The sequence below is a fragment of the Guyanagaster necrorhizus genome, assembly GCF_019112545.1.
Source record: "Guyanagaster necrorhizus MCA 3950 unplaced genomic scaffold BT62scaffold_26, whole genome shotgun sequence".
Lineage (NCBI taxonomy): Eukaryota > Fungi > Basidiomycota > Agaricomycetes > Agaricales > Physalacriaceae > Guyanagaster > Guyanagaster necrorhizus.
This window is the reverse complement of record NW_025064905.1, coordinates 161,370-182,812: the sequence shown is the minus strand read 5'-3', so window position 1 is coordinate 182,812 and position 21,443 is coordinate 161,370. Positions and strand designations below refer to the sequence as shown.

Sequence of the window (21,443 nt, the reverse complement as noted above, 5' to 3'; positions counted from 1 at the left end):
ACAATGGAGGAATAATTTTAATATTAATGTGATGTCTAGTCAATTGCCTAATCACTCTTGGGATGAGTACGTAACCTGTAGGGTGGAAGGGGTCATTGATGAATGTAGAAGTAAATTACAACAATAATATAAGGTAAGGTATGCCAATTATACAGATCATCAAGGGGGTCGCGTAGTCGGAACCCTGCTGATCCAAAGCACGCATTTGAGTGCGGGGCATGGAACTCTTTCCGACTGCCAGGTAAGATAGACAATCACGCCGGACAAGCAATAATTTGATGGCATCCACTTGCCCGTTCACTCTGCAGTTTGCTACAGAGTGAACGAGCAAATCAATATCAACATGCTATTGTTTGTCCTGCCATGGTTATCGGGTAGGATAGTCGTAGATATCGAGAGGCGTCAGAGCCATCTACGTCGTTTCTGAGAGTCTGAGTCCCCTGTCTTGTTCCTCTTTGATATCCTGCAACTTAACTGAAACTTGGGCTGCATCTGGTCTATCGGCTGTTGATCCTTCGAGACAATGCTGAATAAGGTCGTACAGGCATCGAGAGGGTAGTTGTTCCGGAGAAATCGAAGGCTTTTCCCCCAAGCAGATCTGTAGACCTCTTCCCTGTCCACAGTATCTGCGTATGGATGATGTTTTGTGTGTATCTATACCACCGTAAGATTTTGGACGGAGCTGCTAGAATTGATCTTTATACCTGGACCAACGTACATCCAAAGGAATATACATCTCTTGATGCAGGTTTCCCTTCAATGTCTCTTCCTACTTCGTCAGAGCGAATCAGTTCAGGCGCCATCCATCCTAAACTGGGAGATCTAGTCATTTGTATCTCTGAGGACCCACATTCGATATATAGATCCGTGTTCGCGCCAGCATTCCACCTTTTTAGTACAGAAGATGACTCGAAATTTGCGAGACAACATATTAAGCATCGGTGAGAAGTATATTGGCCCAGGATGAAAGATAAGTATGGAGTGACCAAAATATGGAATTCACTTGCTCCACGGGATCGAGGCTTGTTGGTGCCCGATTATTGTTCTCGGCAAGCACCGAAGGCTCTCCTTTGTTCTCTAGCTATTTAAGTAGCACAGCCCCTTACTTTAGTCCTTTCCTCAGTCCGTTAACGCATTGACATGTCGAGACTGAGGTGAGGCTCTTCATTACTTCTCATAGATTATCTTACTGAATCGTCGTAGTTATCCTTTCTATAGGTATGACCCAATATAGTCCGTTAACGCATCGACGTGTCGAGACTGAGTTATACTTTCTATAGATCCGGATTCTAACAGGTTATGGGTTTATTTCTCGAGCTCTAAGCCGAGAGTTATTATCCAGATCCTTTTTTTGACTCTACATCGACACAAAATACATGGAACCATTGAGTTCTTCTCTCTCTGCTGAACATTTTTCAGACTTCAAGCCACTGTGCCACTGAGCCAGCATGACGAACGCCACGGAAACTCCATCAGCGACAACATCTCCTTCCACTATATCTCCTCTATCCACCGATGTGACAAAGCCCTCGATATCGGTTGTCACCATATAGAGTTCTCTCTTCACAGCCGCCAACCTTGACAAAGAAATCAATAACTGGCAAGAATGGAGTGGCGATGTCCGGAGGAATCGATGGCCATCTTCTAGACTGCCTACCCTGTCCCAACAAGCCTCTTGAACCTCATGCCCACATGAACTGGCAAACCAATGACCGTGCGATTCGCACGTTCATGAACCTCAAAGCTGTAAAAGCGGAAAAGGACTTCATGAGTGGCTATAGCTCGTCGAAGGCTGTCTGGTTTCCTCTCAAGACGTGCCACGAACAGGAGGGACCGATCGTGCAAGTTAACCTGATTGCAGTTACCGTAACGTCGGGTACATATGACTTGCCATGCACATCGATGCACAGCGTTTGCTAAAATTATGTTGAGGTTATCAGATGGAGGTATGCTACGTTACGGCGTGAGATGAGCCTTCGCGAGAGTTCTTCAGGAAGGCGAGCGTAAAAATCTTCACAGGCGCAGAATGTTATCAATAATAACTATTGTACAAGTCTCGCAGAAGTCCGTACTACGGGGCTTCGCGCCAAGGGAAAAGAGCGGCGTGAGACTCACGTCCAATGCTAGTCTCGTAAATCAGACTCAACGATCCATATGAAGTAGATAAATCGTTCAATGGATGTGGAGTCCAGTGCTGTTGCCAACTCCACTCCCCATTCCAGATATCTGCAACATTTTTCTGTGTATGGGTACCGAAAGTGAAAGTGGCTAATCCCACTGCCTGTTGCCATCATCGTGCTATAAAAATACCTGTTATTAGTAGTATACCATACTTGCCAGGACTCCTGACTTTAGTAGAGGTTCTGCTGCGGTAGAAGATGTAGATCATGCATTAATACCCCCGCCGTTGAAGGCTGTAGGGCTGTTCATGAGAGCAGTCGATTTCCAGATGACAAACTTTAACAAGATGAACTTCCAAGTCAGCGTGAGAATACTCTTGGCAGTCCGGACCGTCGGGCCTCACCGTCATTTTTTTCTACCATCATGGCAAGGTTGGCTCAAGCATCTAGGCGCCCTAACACGACAACAAAAAAACCTCATAAAAATGTCCACTCCAAAGCAAAATTTAATGCTGCAGGATATGCTAAACGCCAGGCCCGCAAAGTGAAGGAGGCTGCCCCATCTGAAGACGTGTACGAATATGTACCAGATACTGTTCGGCGGTCGAAGGTTAAGCTCGATTTGGACAAAGACGAGGATTTCGGTGGAATACCGGACGGCGATGACGAGAGAGAGCAGCTTCGTGCGCGACTTATTGGCGAGAATGAGGACGACGAGATGATTGACAGTGAAGATGACGAGGACATTAACAGTGATGCCGCATTTGAGGAGAGTGATGAGGACAGGTTTGCAGGGTTCTTCTCGAGAAAGGTGGGACCTTGCCATTGTCTTCGACATCGCCTAGTTAACAATTCTGCAGAAGAAGGGTGAAGTAAAGACCAAGGCGAAGCCTTCTGTACGATTCACGGACGTAGATTTAAATGAGGATGTGGACGAGGACATGGGCGGGGACGGGAAGGAAAAGGACGGGAGCGACGTGGAGGAAGATGAAGAGGGTGAAGATGACGAGTTCATTGACGTCCTCGACATGCTAGACGGTAGGGGCGAAACAGACAACGGTACTGACACCGAGGCGCAACTATCTTCATCTAAAACGGCGATGCCATCGACTCCTTCTCGTGCACATGAGAATGTGGAAGGAGGAGGTAATGACGAAGAGGAGAAGGAAGACGAAGAAGACGAAGAAGATCCTTTCACTCCTTCAGACGAGGACGAAGCAGCCCCGGAGGCCTTGGAGAACCTTCAAAACTTCGTTTCTACTCTGGACACCTCATTAAAAAAGCGCAAACCTTCTGCTGAGGACCTGCCTGTCGATGCGCCACCGCGAAAGCGTCGTATTCTGAAGGAACGGACGGAAGCAGGTGAAGAAAACGAGTTTCGCACACATGGAACAGGTATTCTGTTCCTATTCCATGACCTTTAGTCTTTTTAACGTACTTAAAGGATCCAAACTCAATTTGGATGACCTTTTGGCACCCCTTGCGTCGCAGCCCGACATACTTCTTTCTTTGAAAAAATCGGCCAAGATCCTCAACCCCTCATCATCATCCAAAATACGTACATTGTCAGCACCACTTCCGCAAAGAGCACAGGAACGCTTGGATCGAGAAGCAGCCTACGAGAAGACTAAGGAAGAAGTCGATAAGTGGAGCGCGACTATGAAACAAATTCAAGAGGTGCATGAAAACGTAAACAAATTGTACGCCTCTGACTCGTTTCTGTAGGCTGAACATCTCAGTTTCCCCCTTCAAGCTAAACCAGAGGGACGGGTTTCAGCACTAGAGCTGGCTGCAAAATTTCAGGTTCGGATCTGTCCATTGACTTTGAAATGATTTCCTTATACAACGACAGCCTATCACCGCTCTCGAAAGTTCTGTCGACGCGCTTCTCAAGACCGCTAAATTGCGCGATGAGGACATCCACGAGACGGAAGAGGGAATGTTGAAGATGAACAATCTCTCAGTCGAAGAAGTCACTCGGCGGCGTGCCGAGCTGCGAAAGACGCGTGAATTGATGTTCCGTGCTGAGATCAAAGCCAAAAGGGTAGCGAAAATCAAAAGCAAGACCTATCGGAAGATAAAACGGAAAGAGAAAGAGCGTTTGGGTGAGAAAATTAATGAGGGAGGCAGTGATGAAGAAGTTGCAATGCAGAAGGAGATGGATCGGGCCCGGGAGAGAGCTACGTTGAGGCACAAAAATACTGGCAAATGGGCTAGACAGATGAGAGGGAAGGAGAGCTGGGATGAAGAGGGCCGGAAAGGAATCGAAGAAATGCTGGATCGGGGAGAGCGGCTGCGGCGAAGAATCGCGGGGAAAGGCAGTGACGAGAGCGACGATGATAGTGATGACGAGGAGAGTGCCGATAGTCCAGAGGATATCCGGCAACATGCCTTTGATGAGTTGGCTCGACTGGATAAGGACGATGGGGAACTGTCGCAGGAAAAAAGTAAAGGGAAGGGCGTATTTGAGATGAAGTTCATGAAAGACGCCATGGCGCGGCAACAGAACGAAACCAACAAAATCGTGGACGATTTTGTCAAGGAATTGGGAGGTGGAGGTGAGGAGGGGCGGAGTGATAACGAAGGAGGCAAGGACCCTTCAAGCGGTGTCGTAGTCTCCCGGACAGGTGGTCGGGTAACCTATCGGCCTGGAGCACCGGTAAATCGTTATGGTGACATTTTTTTTAGTAAGTTAACGATGTCTTCAGACACCTCAGCCTCCGACCAAGACCTCGAAACCTTCAACAGTTCCATCGATAATGGTGGCCGAGACGGAAGTCGAGAACCCTGAGCTAACGTCGTCAGTACCAGCACCAGCTTCTGATGCGACTATCGAACCGTCCAAAGCCATGGAGGAGTCTAATCCCTGGCTTGCCGCCGGTTCATCCAGCTCCAAAGTGTCCCGAAAGAAAAATGAGGTCGTCGTGGACAAGAACAGCAATCTCACTGAGAAATCCAAGAACAAGCTCAAGAAGAAGGCCAAAAAGACCGAGAAAGAGAAAGCTATGGTACAAGATGATGCTGTGGTGGAAATCTCCGTCGAGAATGTCTTGACGTTGGGCAAGGTTGTGGACGATGGCGATGATGATTCGGACGGCAACAGTGAAGTTGAGACACAGGAGAAGATGCTAGAGACGAAGAACAAGAAGGGCAAGAATGTCGTTTTTGAACAGCGGGACCTCGTGAAAATGGCGTTTGCTGGCGATAATGTCGTTAAGGTATGACCAGCCTCTACCCGGAATGTCCTTCATATTCTAACGTTTTCCTAGGAATTCGAAGAACTTAAACGTCGCGAAATAGAGGCTGATGCGCCAAAAGAAGTCGACACTACTCTTCCTGGCTGGGTGGGATCTTCGTTTGTCGCTCAGGCCAAATACTAACAATATTCTTGTTAGGGCTCCTGGGGCGGTGCCGGAACGCGCAAAGCTCCTCCAAAGCCATCACTCATCAAAAAGGTCGCCGGTGTGAATGCCGCCAATCGTGCAGATCGTGGTAAAGGGCACGTCATCATCTCAGAGAAACGCGATAAGAAAGCGGCCAAGTACCTTGTCAAGGATCTGCCATATCCGTATACGAGCAAAGCACAGTTCGAGAGGGGTATGGAACAACCGCTGGGTGTTGAGTGGAATACGCGGGTTGGGTTCCAGAAGGCGACGTTGCCCAGGGTTGTTAAAAAGGTAAGGGTTGTCGTTCCCATCTATGGAAGATGCCAGCTAATTGCCTTCGTGTAGATGGGCACCGTTATAGATCCGTTGCAGAAGATTTTTTAGTGTAGCAAAATGCGAAACAGATATGATACAGATGTGCCATGCAAAGATGATATATAATGCTTAAAATGCAGGAATTTCGAAGGTGTCTGATTAGCAAGTAAGAATCCTCCTCATCTTTCGCCTTGCTCTGAAAAGTCCAAAGGAAACTGTGAGCGATATTGAACACCATTGCTTCTTCATCTTTTCTAAGCATGTGGGAACGACTCTTTCCTTCTCGAGACATTCCTCTTCATCATTTGAATGTTTCTTCAATTTTGGCTGCCCAGCGAGCTCTGAGAATTCTTCTGTAGATCGGCGTCGAAATATGCACGGTCTTATCGCCTTCGCTGTGACTCTCCGTTGCTTCTCCTCCTCGAAGCTGCAGAGAACCTCTGAGTGTTTGGTAATTGTTGGTTGGTACATGTAGGTTGTGATCGTTCCGTTGTAATTGTGAAGATTAGTGAAATAATCCTAGCCTTATATAGAGAAATCTGTGTCATGAAAGGAGGTCTGTTTCGGTGGTCTAATCTGCGCAAGAGACAGTCGCCCCAGCCTGAAAATTTCCACAGCCACAGAGTTCTAGAGTTCGCAATCCTAGACCGCGCACCGTACTTTCTGTGACAATCGACGAGAAACCGCCAGTGTACTTGCTCCACAAGCATTGGTTCAGCAAAGTTGGATGAGATGCATTGAAGTATTAGATAAGGAGGCCTGAAGGCTCAAGGCTGGGAGGATCTGTTAAGGGTGATGTTACAATGCTGGGGAGTGGTTTGCAGTCGAAGCTACTCGGGATCTCTCGCTTTTCAGTTGTATCAGTGACAATGGGGGAAAAGAAAAGAATTTATCGTGGATGGGAGGCCATGTATCTGCACGACTTTGCAAGTGCGTCATTTGTATGATCACGGAGATGATTTTTAGTAAATGTTAAGAGTATAATGCACGGTCTCCTGAGGAATTTGAACGCAGAACTGCGACATGCGTAGAAAGTGTAGAGGGAAACTACGAAACACCACTGTTCGTTGAAGGGAAACAAAGAGCATTCTCTTCCGCGCACGCCTCTTCATCGTCTTCATTCCAATCGCTCACCGTATCCCACTCGTTCTCAAACTCGATATCTAAGCTGAGCTCAAACTCCCCATCATCTTTCTCCGTAAACGGCATGAAGGACGTCAACTGTTGAGTCCAGGGATTATGCGATATTGGCTGCACCCACCGACGCTCTCGGAGTCGTTTGTGCCGCTCTCTGTCCTCTTCTATTCTTTTGAAAATTTCTTGTCGGGGGAGGTGCGCACGGTGGGTACTGCTGCTCTCCCCTGGGTTGTTTTCGCGGGCACTGATGTTGGCCAAGGCTTCATCGATTATTTCGGGGTCGATGACACGTTTAGATTTCCAGCTTTCGAGGATCTGAAGAGGAGGTGAGCGATTGAAGTAGTACACGGAAGTTTTCAGATGTATCGCGTCCATTTGTGCCGTAGAACAGGTCGTCTGCTACTAGACTTCTGGTTCTGGACACAAACGTACTTGAAAGGAAAAGGCTTAGAATGTGCAGACTGACTTGACGTGTGCTAATAAGATTGGGAAGACCTTCCCTCCCTGAAGGTACGACATATTCGACAATTTTGCCCAAATCTCGAGCGACATAGTCGACATATTGGTTGCTTTCTGGCCTGTTTGACCGTACAACCTTTGCATGGGATTTGACAAGCAGAGACATTTCGCAGAGAGAGTCAAGGAAGTACAAGGTGTTTATCCTTGAGTTTATTGAGCCCTACCAGCCCAGTCAGAGGAGAAGAATAATAGTTTTCATATGCAATACCTTTTGGCATTCCTCAACAATACAATCCCAGAGATCCTCTCCGCATGGTGCAAAGTATTTCACGGCAAAGGCCACTGCTTTGTGTATTGACTGTTGAGTACTGAATTGAGTAACATTGAGAGGAAACACGAAGGAATAAAATGGGAATACGTACGCATTCAAGCGACGCAATAGGGCTAGGAACTGGATCCTGACTTCGAAGGGATCCATGATGAAAGTAAGAGGGAAGGTGGCAACTTAGGGTTAGGGTTCGCCGAACTTGTCCTTTGCTCCACGTCCGTCCTGAAAAGTACCCTCATGTACTGAGTGACCAAAAGCAAAGGTACCGCCCACCAAAGCTATATCATCGCTGAGAAAAGTTGATTATCGACCGGCAGGTACGCGTGCAGGGCTATCTCTACGTGCAGAAGCACCGGAGCCGACGTGGAGCGCGATATCACTTCATTTACTTAGGAGAAGTCGTTGGCCATCCCAGGTGAGTATTCTGTATATCTTTTCCCTTGGAATCCTAGTGAACAATTGGGAAAGCTTGGTCATGGAACCAACACCCGCCCTTCACCGACGCAAATCAAGCAACCCAGACGACGACGCGATCACCATCGTAACTGAACAACCGACGCCGCCAAGGATGATACCGTCTATCATCGTCCCACCGCCACCGCCGCCTCGCAATCGAGTCCAGTCGACGCCAAATTTCGAGCCAAAACTTGCCTCTGCCGGCCCATATCGAACAGTGTTCAATGTTCCACGTACTCCTCCAGGGATCAACGGCGCGATGCTCTCTCCTTCTCGCTCTTCATTTCCTTCCAGCCACGCTCGAACACGTTCAGTATCGACACCCTACTCTCCGCCGCTTCCTTCCCCGTTGTCCTTCTCCTTCCCAGGCAACTCACTAACCGTACCAACATCGCAGTCGGCACCTACTGCATTGACATCCGCCAACGAAACTTCACCAACACAAAGCCGTCGGCATTCCCGAATTCATTCTCGAAACCTCTCCGTTTTCTTCCCCCGGCCCGGGTCTCTTCCAGAGGTAACCATATCTGAGGACGGCTCGCAGGAGGTCGAGGCAGCTGGCGACATTGAAGCCCCAGTATCTTCGGCTCCCTCAGCAGGTCCTGGCGTCAGTATGCGAGCTCCCCTTACACCTCTTGGCGCCGGATTCACATTCGGTGGACGTCCGCCTTCTTCAGCGAGCGTCCAGATGCCACCGCTCATTTCCAAGTCATCATCATCTATATCCTCTTCAAGACGTGGCCACCATCACAAACACTCCCTCTCTCATAATTTTTTCTCCTTCCTGGAGCCTGGCTCCCAGAGCAGGCCTGAGGACTTGCATACCCTGCCTACACCTTCACCTGTTTCACAGTGGACGCCAGTGTCGCCTGTACCGACGTCTGCTTCGTCTAACGGTCACACTCACAATGATGAAGACCTTGAGCCGAGTGTGCCTATGGGTGCTATATCATTGACGTTTGCGCAATTCGTCTTGGGTGCATGGTTGTGGGTATGCGGACAGCAAATTGGTTCTCTAGGATGTACGGGCCTGGGATATTGGGTCGTGTTTGATGCATTTGGGCTCGGGCTGGGGAGTGTCCTTCCTGGCTGGCTGGGAAAAGGAGCTGGGAAAAAAGAGAGGATGCGACGGCCGTATGGGTCAGTTTGCATATTATCTTCCACGTCAGACTGTAATGCTGATGGTGATGCAGGAATGCGCGGATAGAAACCGTGCTCATGTTCGCCCAGTCCGTGTATCTGATGTTTTCTTCAGTGTATGTCTGCAAAGAGACCGTTGAACATGTATTATTGAGTATGGGAGGTGGAGACGGTCATCACCACCACCATGGAGATGAGGAGACTGGATTCGGGTATGTCTATTTCACGTTTTGAGATTGCTCTCTAATTAAGCACACAGGATTGAATTCCCCGTCATCTCAATACTGCTTTCTATCTGTTCGATAGTAGCATCTGCATTCTTTTTCAACAACCATGACAAGCTGGTCACCGGTACGATTTTCGTACATTCATGCACCTCAAAATTGTTTGATCTCAGTCATCTTCAGTGACCGGAAACCGGATTCCATCACTTGGTGCATATATTCGCTCGTTATCTACTACTCATCGCTTGCGGGATCTCCCGCCTACATCTCCCTCTGCGATCATACTTTCCAATCCATACACATCGAGCTCTCTTTTATTTGCGTTGTGCATCCTTTTCGTCTCGTTCCTCATTCCATCGTAAGTAGCATGCATCTCTTTCCATCACGCGTCTATCTAACGTTCAGTCTGATCTAGATCCCAACACCAGGCTTGCGACCTCGTAATCGCTACCCTTATAACGGTGGTTACCTTCAACGTCTCCTACAGCGCCTCCGTTATACTAGGAGCCGTGCTCCTTCAAACGTCACCTCCTCGAGGCTCCGCGGGCGGGCGGATGGAGGCTTTTTTACGGGCGATGCGCGAGGTCGAGCGACATCCACAAGTGCTTCACCTACCCGCACCGCATATATGGCAGCTTACACCGACGTCCAAGGGCGGAACGATTGTGGTGACGATGGAACTCCATGTGCGGCCGGACTTGGGCGACGATGAGGTGTTGCGGCTGACTAAATGGGCCTGGGAGCGATGTACTAATGCGCTTGGCGGCGAGAGGGAGGTTACTGTTGGTGTTGTTAGAGGATAATGAGAGGTGCCTTGGGTATTGTTATAAGTTAATAATCACTATACTGCTCAATGGATTTGGATGCTCATTCTGGCCAAGTGAGGATCTATTTCTTTCTTGTTTTTTGAACCTTGGCTGTGATTAATCAAAAGAACGCGTCCAAGACGGATTTTCGTTGCTATGCTCTGATTAGGAGGTTTCATCCAGCACCATAAAACGAGAGAAAATAGGAACGCTTACTCGAAATGACTTTGGTCATATTCCTGCTGCCCGTTGAACTCCTGATTGATATCGTAATGATCCGACCCTGGGTTTGTCCAACTAGTTCCATACCGGAATTCATTCTGTGTTTGAAGTTGGAGAAAATGAAAAGCCCTTACAGTTCAAACATTCAAGTCTAAAATTCTATCTATATTGAAGAGTCGTTTGGAAAAAAAAAAAAAACCGGTACGTTTGCATTGTCTTCACTGGCAGGAAGCTAGAACAGTCCATTGATTTTCGTTTAGTCGACAAAGACATTGCCGAAGCGTTGCGGAGTGCCCTCCCAGAATTGGGCACTCTATCGTCGCCTATTTTCCTTCGCGACAACGGTCTCTTCCTCTTGGAAGAAATCTACCGGCTTAAGCGCAGCTCACTGCAGTCGCTCTACGCGAGAATCTATTGTTACCCTCGAAGTTTACCTTAGAAGTCGAGAACGACGGACTGGAATCCGATCTTCTTCGGTGATTGGCTCAGATGCCTTAGCTACGATCCTACGAGTTTTCTGTACAGCACCGTACTGGTGCACTACATACGCCTGGCCCGGACTGGGGATAGTTCCCTGCGGATCCCCAGCTCTTCCGTCGGTTCGAAACAGTCTTATTAGAATACATGTTACGTCTCTGGGGAGGGCATGGGTTGGTTGAAGAGTCATTAATGAATATTGTCCAAAGGGGGACATCGCAGACGACGAGGTTGCTCTGGAACAACGATTCCTGGGCAGTAATGAGGCTTCTTTGAGTGAGCTGTCGAGCCTTCTTCGTAGATGAATGTTTTACGAGTTGATACGACCTTGTAATGAACTGAGCATGGTTACACCGTGGTCCTTGGTAAAGGACGCTTGTCCGTGTGTGTGTGTCGTAATGCTTCTATTGTGATTCGCTGGAGTATAGCAGCGCAGTAGACTTGGATGATCATCACCGCGTAAAGGTTATGTCCGACATAATATTCACCGCCTACGCCGTCGACGCATCGCTTTCGCAAGTCGGAAGACTGTCTGGAGCGTACCCGTTTTCGGCCGTTCTCAACGAGGTCCAGACCCCGGAAAATATGTCTGGAGCGTTCCATATTCAATACGCCCGTATGTCATTGGCTATTCCTACGGTCTAGGCGATATCTTGTCGAGGACGACGTCTATTGGCTTTCCCGGCTGTCGTACAGACGCTCGCTTCGTTATAAAGCACCGTGCACCACATCCGCCCACAATAGGTCAATCATGACGGACACTCTGAAACTCGACTCGCTGAATATTTCAGTCCCGACAGCCCAGGACGATGTCCTGCAGACACCACATGCTGAAAAGGAGGAGGCCAAGTGCCCAGCTACCGGCGCCGTTGCTTCTGACAAGGCGACGTGTCCAGTCACCGGCGCCTCTCTCCATGAAGATCCTACAGCACAGGAAATTGACCCAGAACTCTTACGGACTTCGATAGACGTACGGATGGCCTACCTGAAGGATTTCCTTGGTTTCGGAAAACCCCAGCAGGATATACTCAATAAGACTAGCCCGTTGATATACGGTAGTATCCCTCAGATCGTGGATGGGCTCTATTCAAAGCTGTTCGAGTTTGATGTCACGAAACAGGTGCGTGTGTAGAGCCATTGTCGACCGTGATTGTTCAATTCATTGCCGTCGATAGATCTTCATGGAACGGAATGAGGTTTGATTCTGCCTTCCCGATTGAGTACCGGCGAGTCACTGACCTCTGTCAGGGCTTTGACGGGCCGCTACCAGCGAAGCTAGAAGACCTCACCCTAGACAGCCCACAGCTCGTGTATCGAAAGGTATGCTTGCCTATTGTTTTCCCCGATGAGCCGCTCACAACAGAACCCTTCCTCAGATTTTCATGAAAGCCTGGGCCCGACGAATAATCACCGCCGACTACTCCTCGCCAAAGACTTGGGCATATCTCGATAAAGTCGGCATTATGCACACCGGTGTCAAGAGTTTCAAGCACAGGGCACATGCGGCCCCCCTCATTGTACCTTGTGCGTAGGCTCTTTCCCTTCGCTCCGGCTTTCCCTTTAACCGTAAAGTATATGCAGATAGAGACTGTGCTCTGGCTCTTGGCTGGGTCTGCGATGTCCTGCAGACCGCTATCCTACAATTACCCGACGATAAGTTGTCAATGCAGGAAAAGATCGATGCTATCAGTGCAATCACCAAGGTGCGCCCTTGTCTTTTAAAGACTTGAACATCCCAACTGAACCGTTTCATTAGGTGATATGGATTCAGAATGACCTCTTTGCACGACACTATATCAATGAATGAACACTTCTCTGCACATTTGTTGTAGCCATACTTCGTAATGCTAATTGTACACTAAATAATATATCCAGTCTCAAGATCCCCTCCTCCACTCCCTTCCCAAATCACTACTGATGCACGAGGTGAAAGAAGATAGTAAGTAGCATGACAATGACGTTTAGAATCTATCAATACAAAATGATGCACATGCACGATGAAGGAAGGGTATACGACGTACTGTACAACAATATTTTAGCAAAACAAGGTTATTAAAGATAAGATCTGCATACGAAGAGAAGGATAACATTCTCTCAGGACTCATTAATTCGAATAGAATTTATATTCCCCTGCCGTCGAAGTTGGCCAGTAGGACGCAGATGCACTGGACTGCTCCGTAGCCTGCTGAGGCGGCCAAGGTTGTGCTATAGGCTCTCCCTGATACTGCTGAGCATAGGAAGACTGCCTTTCCAAGCTAGGCTTCACATCACCCTCACGCCGTTCGTACATCTCTTGCGCTTGCGATGAAGAGATACTAATATTTGCTCCACCATCATTAGCAAAAGGTGAAGGGTACGTTGGCGGATCAAACGGCGTCGGTGCATAATATTGTTGTGATGCAATGACGGGAGATTGGGTCGGCATTATGGGCGAATTCTGAGCCGGTGCATACGTCGGTGTATGGACATGCGTCGAGCCTGTCGTATAAGGAGAACTTGCAGCTGAAAGGGGGCCACTGGATGTCGTTGCTCCTCCAAAAGGACTTGATGCGAGATACGGACTCTGTGCAGAAACATACGATTCTCCGGGCTCAAAACGACTACCATTTTGATCGTACCCGTGGGTAGAATCATAAGAACCTGAGCGGTCATATAACCCGGGAGCAAAGCTTGATCCTTGTGACTGAATCTGGAGCGGCTGTGATTGGGAAGGCTGCGGATAACCAGGCAGAGTGTAACGTCGAGGAATGTCGGGTCTCGAGCCATCTACGTTCGGATAAGGATAGTTTACGGTCGAGTTCTGCTGCTCAGTCCGACGGGGAGTAAACGGCGGCAACGGATGATCCTGAGATAGAGATGTCGACCTCAAACGGAACGTCTCAGACTCAGCAACTGTCATGTGCAAAGGGGATGTGAGGGGAGCAGACTGTATGTGCTGCGAACACGATAAAGGTAGCTGATATGATGCGGGGGTAGGCGTAGAAGATGCCAACGGTGATGAAACCGGGGGGTGGTGATTATCAGCACCCGACGAAGACGTAGCAGAACTCGACGAAGACATGGAATCAAGCTTACGCCTCGTGAAAGGCGAACCACCTTCTTTTCCAGGTCTAATCCGGATGCCGACCGCCGGGTAGCTATGATGACCTCTCTTCATGTGCTTCTTCTTCTCATCCTTTCCGGTTTTTGACAATTCCATTGGAGAAGGATTAGAATTAGGTGACCTGAACGGTGGCAGAGGAAGCTCAGGCTCTCGCGGGGTAGGCTCAGACGGAAGTTGAGGGGACAGTAGATCATTGAAAATCTCTGGCTGTGGTTCATTATCATCATCCGCATACTCTGGGAAGCCTTCCATATCTTGCCCTGCCTCTTCATCGCGTTCTTCCACAAAATCATGCTTCCTCTTCAATGATCCCAGCGCTTCTGATCTAGAGCCCCGAATATGGATAGCCTTGACCTTCAGTTCCTCCATAGCCTTGACCTTCAGCTCCTCCATAACCTTGATCGCCTCGCCTCCATTGACGTCTTGACCAGACCCAAAGCCACAACCTCCTCCAAACTGGGACATTAGCCGAACATCCCTGAATATTTCCAAAGCGCAATCAATATCCTCCAAAGCAGCACTGGCGAGCATAGCCATAGGTTGCTTGATGGCGGTATGTGCACAGACGACGGCAGCATCTAGCAGAGAACGTGCAAAAGGATAGAAATCAAACATGGCAGAGGACAGGGATGACGGCCGGATGCCATTGAAAGACGACTTCTTCCATACCGAATGTAGGAAGCTAGATGCGCGTACGATGCTATGGGCAGCGTTCACTGAGCCAAACGACGCTTGGTGTGGAGCAGGGACCGTCTCAGACACGCTGGCGTGCTTCTTCAAGAACGGCATGTATATCTTTATGATCAGACGGTGCACAGTAATCGATACCTCGCAGCGCTGAGCCGCCAGGACTGGGTCCGGGTCGGAGAGATCGAGATCAGTAATGTCCAAGCGGTAGCAGGGTGTCAAGTCGTTCAACCATGAACGAATCTCTGACTCCATCGACGCAGCCTGGTCGATAGTATAGCCGTATCCGTTCTTCGAGGTAGACGAAGATCCATGGCCATAGCTAAAACGACTATTGCTTCCCATATCAGGAGCACACATACGGCGCTGGATCGCTCGCACGAGTAAGGCGAGGCTAAAGATGGTTAAATATTCTACCTTATTTGATATCATCAGCGACACATACCGGCACTTGACATCGAAATATCTAAATCCATCCCTGCTGAAACCTGTCAGATCCTTGGGAGTCGGGATCCGGGTCGAAACAGGCGAGAAGATCTTCTCATCAACATCTGCAACAGGAAGCTTTGTGTTGAAGTCATCACCGATGAGCGGAGAATGGCCCAACGCGTCCGAAACGAAGCTAAAATTAATCGTGAGCTCAGAATACCGCGAAGAGCAACATGACATACACATCATAGTAGAGAACATCCCACCAGATTCGCCTTCTCATCTCCACGTCAAATAGGTTGGCAATGCCACGGATCGCAGAAGAAGCTCCGTCGACTTCTTTGTTCTTCAACTTCCTTGCTGATCCGGACATATCAGTCGAAGACACAGGAACCTCCTGCGGGTCTCTCGCTAAACCCATTCTCCTGGCGATGTTCACCATTTTCCCAACCTATGAAAGAAATAGGGTCAGTAGAGACCGAAGCAATAAGAGTTGAAATTATACCAGAGGGAAGACTATTCCCCCCACACCGCCGAAGTTCTTGACTCTGTCATTTTGCTTCTCTCGCTCTCGCTCTCGTTTCTTCTTGTTACCCCCTTCACCGCTTCGCCCGGCTGCAGTACCGGCAGAATCTACAAGCGCGGGGCCTAGACCACCCTTTACCAGAAAAATCACCTGAAACAAGCAGGCCACCAAGTAATCCAACCCAAAATCATCTGAGTTGGTCTTGACCTTGGTACCTGGAGGAGCGGGCGCCGAAACTTGCGCCAAAGACCCCTCGTAGACAGATAGAGCCTGAACGCTGACTCTATACCAGTATTCAGGATCGGAACAGTTTAAGACTGCACGGGTAGAGTCCACTTGCATGGCATCCCGGTTATCGAGTTCTCGTGAGCTTTCCAGCGTCCCTAGTGCAAGGGCTGCACAGAGCGCCCCAAAGAAAGGTACACTCTCTCCGATAATCGGTTGTGCGTCATTGGGATCGTTGGGTGCAGTGGCGTTAGAAGGCGGAGTGCCAGGAAGAGAGTTATCAACCCTCGGTCCAAAGTAAACCGTCTGCTTTCCGCCTCGGTTTCTGTTCTTGTCTCGGTCGCGATCTCTTAGGGGATTCTCCGACAGGGGTGATCGAGACGCCGTCGCTATCATGCGCGAGGCGCGCGCACGGAAATGTTTCCAGTTTATGGACGGATAGGTATGACAGGTGGATTGTTCGGCTAGTTGGAGGAGAGACTGTACAGTATGAGGGACCGTCGCTGACAAGATAGATGGCGGAAGAAGATCGAGGAGTCCTAGTGTTACTCGAGGTTTTTGATTAGGTGAGTGCGGGAGCACTTCGGGGCTTGTTTGAGATGAGCCGGTGAATGGGGGAAGAGAAGGGGTTTCGTTCAAATTTCGTAAAGTCGTTCCATAATATAAGTTGAGAGGTGGTAGCGGCTGTATAACTCTAGATTGCGGGTGCTGAGGGAAAGCCTCTGATGAGGAAAAGAGACTGCAGGACATGGAAGACAATGATGTTCGATCGCCGAGGCTTTGGTCGGATGAGTCCTGCTGAGATGCGACCTCGCCAGTGGCGCATTCGGCTTTAACAACATTGGATCCGTTACTCATTGTGTGTGTCATGCCTTTAAGAGAAAGATGTGAATCAACTAGGTTAAGGTGGTCGAGCCAAATGATGGACAAGTCCTCGAAGGGAAGGGCCAATGATGTGTAGGGCATAGACACAGGCTGCTGGGGAATTAAAGGAAGAGAGGCTGATGCAGACACTGGAAGACTTGATGCTGCTGATGGTGGCGGTGGCGGCGCCCACGAATTTGACGCTGGAAATGAGGAATTGAACTGGCCCGAGGTCAACTGTGCCAATAGCGATTCCACCTGAATAAGTCGGTTATTTAGGGAATGCAAGTCTCTAGGTAGGTGCAAAAGCGGTGAGGTGCAGTGGTAACGATTAGATACACTGGGACGTACACTTTCTCAGCAGCGGCAGGTGAATATATGCATCTGGCGACAGTGTCGCGTTTGGTACAGCTCCCACAAGGATTCCTTCTGTCGCATTTTAGCTTGAGGCGCTTGCACTGAAGAAAACGATAAGTAAAAAGAGAATGCAGGGTACGAAATGAGGTACGTACCTCGGCGCAAACGACAGTGATTCGAGAGCGGACTTGACTGGACAACAAATTCAGGAGGACAGATCTGGGACAAGGACGATACTTACGGAGCGGTCGTCGCTGCGCTCGACGACGAGATGGGCTGGGACTGCTCAGCATCCATGGGAATGGTGGTGAGAGGGAAAGGAGTTCGGGTAGGCCAAGACAAATGATCTTTTAATTGACCGCATTTGGTCAACTTGCACAGGGGCCATGACCACACGGTGGTTCGCCCGCCTTGTTGGCGGTTCTTCCTTTATCGTTCCCGGAATAAATAGACAGCCAGTGTTGAATATCTTTATAATGACTTTTCAGTGTGAATACGAGCTTACCAGGCTGGAATACATGCTTTTCGAGCGCTTCGCTGGAAGGGGAGCAACTGAACCAGTTTGCAATATTATTGTCTCCGATCAAAATGATATGCCTCTTGTCCGATGTCTTCCCCTCGATAGTATTTAGTACCCGCCCATGCTACTAACTTGTTCGACTGTATTTCCGCTTTTTTTCTATTTCCTTGGTGTCTATCCGCCTCCGCTAACGAATTGTGTGTCGGTACCGACCGTACAAAGCGCCATGCTCCTTATCGCCGTATTTATTTTTTATTTCACATACTTCTGATTAGGCTGCACTCGTAAATTTGCGGAATTTCTCCGATAGGCTGGCAATCCACCTCTCCGTTCTGTATTTGTTTGGCATCTACGGCCATGTAGCGCGCTGTTATCTCATCCAACTGCACCCACTGCCCCGGCCTCCGCAGTTTGCGATCAGAATCTATCTTATGTCTACCGGTACTTCGTTCCGGAGCAAAGTTCAGACCTTGCTCGAGCTTTCTCACCCACCTCGTACCTTTGTCATGAATCACATTTCAGTCCTAAAGTATCTATGATCATGATCAACAGTCAGGCATCTATTTCCAGTCACTAAATACTTAACCCGGCTAGCATTTTTTGAAAAGTTCTTTTTCTCTTTCTTTTTGCGATCCCCAGGATAAGCCCGAGGTACAGTAACAGTCGGTCCCTCGAGTTTTTTTCAACAAGTCCACGGATCTTAACATCGGCTACGGCGACGTGCGCCATCAGCCTTCCCGGGCTTGGGAACCTTCTAGGCTCCAATGACAAATAACACCATGATAGTCATCCACATACCCCTCGGATACTACCTATCAGTGCTGAGATATATTATTGACCGTAGCCTTCATGCTATAAGATGACGGGCCGCGAAACATCAAGCTGAGTTAGAGTTACTTTATCCAAGCTATCGTGATTCAAGGTAGCGCATGCACGAGGAAACCATCCCTTCAAATCCATCATCCGACTTGGTTCGAAATCAACCAGATGACGCCCTGTGTCATTGCAGCTTACCTCCAAACTTCATATCAGGTGGGTCTTCTATTGAAACGTTGTTATGAATTCACAGCCTCCCCTTGCATATAACGGTCGCGGCTGCTCGCTGATGAAAGTAATATATACAACCTCGGCATCGGTTGATAGACTTTAAACCGTATCTACACGTGTTGCGCAGGGATGCAGGGCCATAAACTAGGTCCTTTACCCTTAGCTTTCGCGCGGTCGCGTGATTGGCGAGTGCGACTGTGCGACGTTCATGGTCAGAACTAAGGTCAGGACAATATCTTTATTGTGTCCTACGCAAACGTCCTTGCGGTCTCTGTCGGGGCCGTAGCTTCATGGGACTTGACTAGGTCCTTTTCCATCATTTACGTCCGGCGTAAGCTGAAGGCGTTCAGTGTTTGATCAATGTTTGCTTTACAGCTCCAGTTAGGACTCTGCGCTCAGCTGCTAAGATTTAAGCCATGGAATAACGTCCTTGATGCGAGACAATCGCTGATGAACCGGCCCTTTTGCTTCTGACGTCCACACTTATCCGAGAGGAGCTTCAGTCTGATTCTCAGCACGATACCATCACGCATAATCGACGACTTCGAACTAGCCCTGTCACTATTACCGCCTATCACACCGGATGCCTCATCAGAACTTAGATATCCCTGTTGGTTCTCCGTCGTTCTCGCTGGATGACTACAGCTGTTTTGCTCAATCAGTATCTTTCACCGAAGCTGAAGCCCGAAAGTGATATAATCAATTGTCCACATCCCCGAGAGAGATTTCCTCAGATGACAATGTATCTTGTCAGGGCGTATTTCCTCTCTTTTTAGGAAGACTCCATCCCGCTGAAAATAATCTCCATGCTAGTGCTGTTCTCAGAAAAAAGCGCAGTCGGTGCTGTAACTCCAACCTCTTCCACTTCCGATCTTACGCTCCGGATACGGACATACCTGTGATCTCGTTTCGTTTGCAGTGGAATGACTTAATTCGGCGTAGCCGAATCAAACACTGTTCATGAACAATATTATTGTACGTTGTTTCACTGATGTGTGTCATGAAGCTCGAAACCTTTTTCCAGGTTCCATACGACTGTCTCGAAGCCCGGGGCCCCTGCCGTACCCTTTCTAGCTGTATAAGATCCGGGAGATATATTGTGGGCTGTTCTTCCAGCTACATCTAACTTAGCTCGAGCAAGAGAATTGTGTTCGAGTGGGTTCCAGATGAACCTGATCAATATTTCTGTCGCAGAAGGGCAGTGACGAATCTTCCAATACGTAGTGGACAAGAAGCAAGGCAAGAGGACCAAGTAACGCGTCAGATTCATCGCGTCAATACTAGTCCCTCTTCCACCTGCCACATCCCATGTCAACAGACTAGCCATGGTCCCCAACGACGACTCGGTCTTCCCATTCCCATCCTGCCCGACGAACCTCCGTCTGACTCAAAGCCAGATACCAACCCCATCCTGGGCCCTCAAAAAGTCAAATACTGTTCGTAGTCATCTTTCCATCCGTATCGCTTACGGCCATATTGCATGTTTCTATCTTCCAAAGACTCGGATGTGCCCAGACCTACTCATCCTTTCAAAGCAAGATGAACTATGGTCACTTTTACAACTTGTATAACAACTTGACAGTAACGCACTTCTTTTGCGAGTGGACTGAGTGATTTGAACTTTGTCATAAGCAAGGCTTTGCGGACTTGGGGCAGGAGTTCATATGAGATTACTTCTATAAGGCTTCGTCGGCTTGTTCTGATTCTCGGTTTCCTGCACGACTGTGTCCGTATACGGTTGCTTAACTGCCTTCACCGCGTAGTGTACGTAACCAAGGGGTATATATACGGTCGGGTTGATATATAGGAGTAGAAAATAAAAGAGTATACCTAGGTCGGTCTATAAACTGGGTAAACCATTGGGTATAGAGTCGGGGACCACGTGTCTTTCAACAGAAAGAATCTCCTAAGACAGGAGAAGACACGAAACCCTACCAAAAAATGCACACAATCTTACCCTACCTTTCCACCGATTTGAACGCACCTTGAGTTTATGGCACCGGAAGTTTAGGCCATTTCGGGTCTATCGGATTGGCTTCTGCTAGGGCCAATGAATCTATCTTCCCATCGGAAAAACGAGACCTCAAAATGTTGCGACTTTTCATTTGATCTTCTAATCATAAAAATGAGTTTGCAGAAAAGCAGTTATTTTTAGTACATGAAAGGAGTGCTAAATAGAATATTGATAAGTTTTTCATTATGTTTCCCGTACCTAATATTTGGGGCATACAAGGGGAAAGCTAAGTCACAACATTTTCAGAATGCCTTTTTCCGTCCTGAAGAGGAATCAGCGCCAGCAGTGCTTCGACGCTTTGCCATTAGCCCGTCCCAAAACCTCGGTGCTCTATTTCTCATTCACAAGACGACCATAAACTTAACTTAGGCTGTCATGTCAACTTGCAGCTGTATGCAAACGGTTGTAAATTCCCCCTCCGCTCTATGACTATACCTAAATTGGTTCCTCCGTCCTTCTCAAATTATGAAAGTGACACCAAGTGCGGTGCTTGTCCCTGATATCATTGTCCACATTCCTGAAGAAGAATCCAACTGTACCGATGTGTCCATCCAACCGCTGGTTCGCGTTTCATCAAGAGCCAAAACAATTTCGAGTACGA

General features: G+C 48.5%; 7 protein-coding genes across 7 annotated transcripts; 3 read left to right on the top strand and 4 right to left on the bottom strand.

The window, feature by feature from the left end:
* Positions 1-84: 84 nt before the first annotated feature.
* BT62DRAFT_935554 (uncharacterized protein) lies at positions 85-1,029 on the bottom strand. The gene is made up of 2 exons (XM_043186968.1): positions 705-1,029; positions 85-654 (listed from the first exon to the last, which is right to left on the bottom strand). Exons 1-2 carry the CDS (start codon positions 828-830, stop codon positions 403-405), a joined length of 378 nt encoding a protein of 125 aa, XP_043036318.1. The 5' UTR covers positions 831-1,029; the 3' UTR covers positions 85-402.
* A 1,493-nt stretch (positions 1,030-2,522) lies between these two features.
* Positions 2,523-5,989, top strand: BT62DRAFT_954222 (Utp14-domain-containing protein). The gene is made up of 9 exons (XM_043188300.1): positions 2,523-2,931; positions 2,981-3,515; positions 3,565-3,797; positions 3,846-3,923; positions 3,973-4,779; positions 4,829-5,338; positions 5,390-5,464; positions 5,516-5,797; positions 5,852-5,989. The coding sequence occupies exons 1-9, from the start codon at positions 2,545-2,547 to the stop codon at positions 5,888-5,890; spliced, it is 2,946 nt and encodes a 981-aa protein (XP_043036317.1). The 5' UTR covers positions 2,523-2,544; the 3' UTR covers positions 5,891-5,989.
* Positions 5,990-6,703: 714 nt separating this feature from the next.
* BT62DRAFT_954219 (uncharacterized protein) lies at positions 6,704-7,926 on the bottom strand. Its single transcript, XM_043188299.1, has 4 exons — positions 7,840-7,926; positions 7,686-7,785; positions 7,425-7,637; positions 6,704-7,273 (listed from the first exon to the last, which is right to left on the bottom strand). The coding sequence occupies exons 1-4, from the start codon at positions 7,893-7,895 to the stop codon at positions 6,869-6,871; spliced, it is 774 nt and encodes a 257-aa protein (XP_043036316.1). The 5' UTR covers positions 7,896-7,926; the 3' UTR covers positions 6,704-6,868.
* Positions 7,927-8,460: 534 nt separating this feature from the next.
* On the top strand, positions 8,461-10,368 carry BT62DRAFT_904524 (uncharacterized protein; the record flags this gene model as incomplete). The annotated part of the gene is made up of 5 exons (XM_043183569.1): positions 8,461-9,341; positions 9,395-9,553; positions 9,601-9,692; positions 9,749-9,923; positions 9,981-10,368. 5 exons carry the CDS (start codon positions 8,461-8,463, stop codon positions 10,366-10,368), a joined length of 1,695 nt encoding a protein of 564 aa, XP_043036315.1.
* Positions 10,369-11,510: 1,142 nt separating this feature from the next.
* Positions 11,511-13,110, top strand: BT62DRAFT_954212 (uncharacterized protein). The gene is made up of 6 exons (XM_043188298.1): positions 11,511-12,190; positions 12,246-12,266; positions 12,319-12,390; positions 12,447-12,594; positions 12,652-12,773; positions 12,827-13,110. Exons 1-6 carry the CDS (start codon positions 11,822-11,824, stop codon positions 12,875-12,877), a joined length of 783 nt encoding a protein of 260 aa, XP_043036314.1. The 5' UTR covers positions 11,511-11,821; the 3' UTR covers positions 12,878-13,110.
* A 1,774-nt stretch (positions 13,111-14,884) lies between these two features.
* Positions 14,885-15,662, bottom strand: BT62DRAFT_904513 (uncharacterized protein; the record flags this gene model as incomplete). Its single annotated transcript, XM_043183567.1, has 4 exons — positions 14,885-15,182; positions 15,219-15,254; positions 15,306-15,482; positions 15,532-15,662. Coding segments are annotated over 4 exons (642 nt in total), but the record flags the coding sequence as incomplete, so codon positions are not given.
* A 1,446-nt stretch (positions 15,663-17,108) lies between these two features.
* BT62DRAFT_904688 (uncharacterized protein) lies at positions 17,109-17,554 on the bottom strand (the record flags this gene model as incomplete). The annotated part of the gene is made up of 3 exons (XM_043183575.1): positions 17,109-17,196; positions 17,256-17,362; positions 17,429-17,554. Coding segments are annotated over 3 exons (321 nt in total), but the record flags the coding sequence as incomplete, so codon positions are not given.
* Between the last annotated feature and the right edge of the window lie 3,889 nt (positions 17,555-21,443).

Excerpts from the sequence above, each read along its gene's own strand:
- BT62DRAFT_954222 (XM_043188300.1), top strand. The coding sequence starts at position 2,545 with ATGGCAAGGTTGGCTCAAGCATCTAGGCGCCCTAACACGACAACAAAA. Across the intron at positions 3,798-3,845 it reads CTATGAAACAAATTCAAGAG|GCTGAACATCTCAGTTTCCC; the intron begins GTGCATGAAAAC and ends TCGTTTCTGTAG. Across the intron at positions 5,339-5,389 it reads CTGGCGATAATGTCGTTAAG|GAATTCGAAGAACTTAAACG; the intron begins GTATGACCAGCC and ends ACGTTTTCCTAG.
- BT62DRAFT_954219 (XM_043188299.1), bottom strand. The coding sequence starts at position 7,895 with ATGGATCCCTTCGAAGTCAGGATCCAGTTCCTAGCCCTATTGCGTCGC. Across the intron at positions 7,786-7,839 it reads CTATTGCGTCGCTTGAATGC|TACTCAACAGTCAATACACA; the intron begins GTACGTATTCCC and ends TACTCAATTCAG. Across the intron at positions 7,274-7,424 it reads ATCTTATTAGCACACGTCAA|ATCCTCGAAAGCTGGAAATC; the intron begins GTCAGTCTGCAC and ends CCTCCTCTTCAG.
- BT62DRAFT_954212 (XM_043188298.1), top strand. The coding sequence starts at position 11,822 with ATGACGGACACTCTGAAACTCGACTCGCTGAATATTTCAGTCCCGACA. Across the intron at positions 12,267-12,318 it reads TCTTCATGGAACGGAATGAG|GGCTTTGACGGGCCGCTACC; the intron begins GTTTGATTCTGC and ends GACCTCTGTCAG. Across the intron at positions 12,391-12,446 it reads CACAGCTCGTGTATCGAAAG|ATTTTCATGAAAGCCTGGGC; the intron begins GTATGCTTGCCT and ends ACCCTTCCTCAG.
- BT62DRAFT_935554 (XM_043186968.1), bottom strand. The coding sequence starts at position 830 with ATGACTAGATCTCCCAGTTTAGGATGGATGGCGCCTGAACTGATTCGC. Across the intron at positions 655-704 it reads TTGGATGTACGTTGGTCCAG|ATACACACAAAACATCATCC; the intron begins GTATAAAGATCA and ends ACGGTGGTATAG.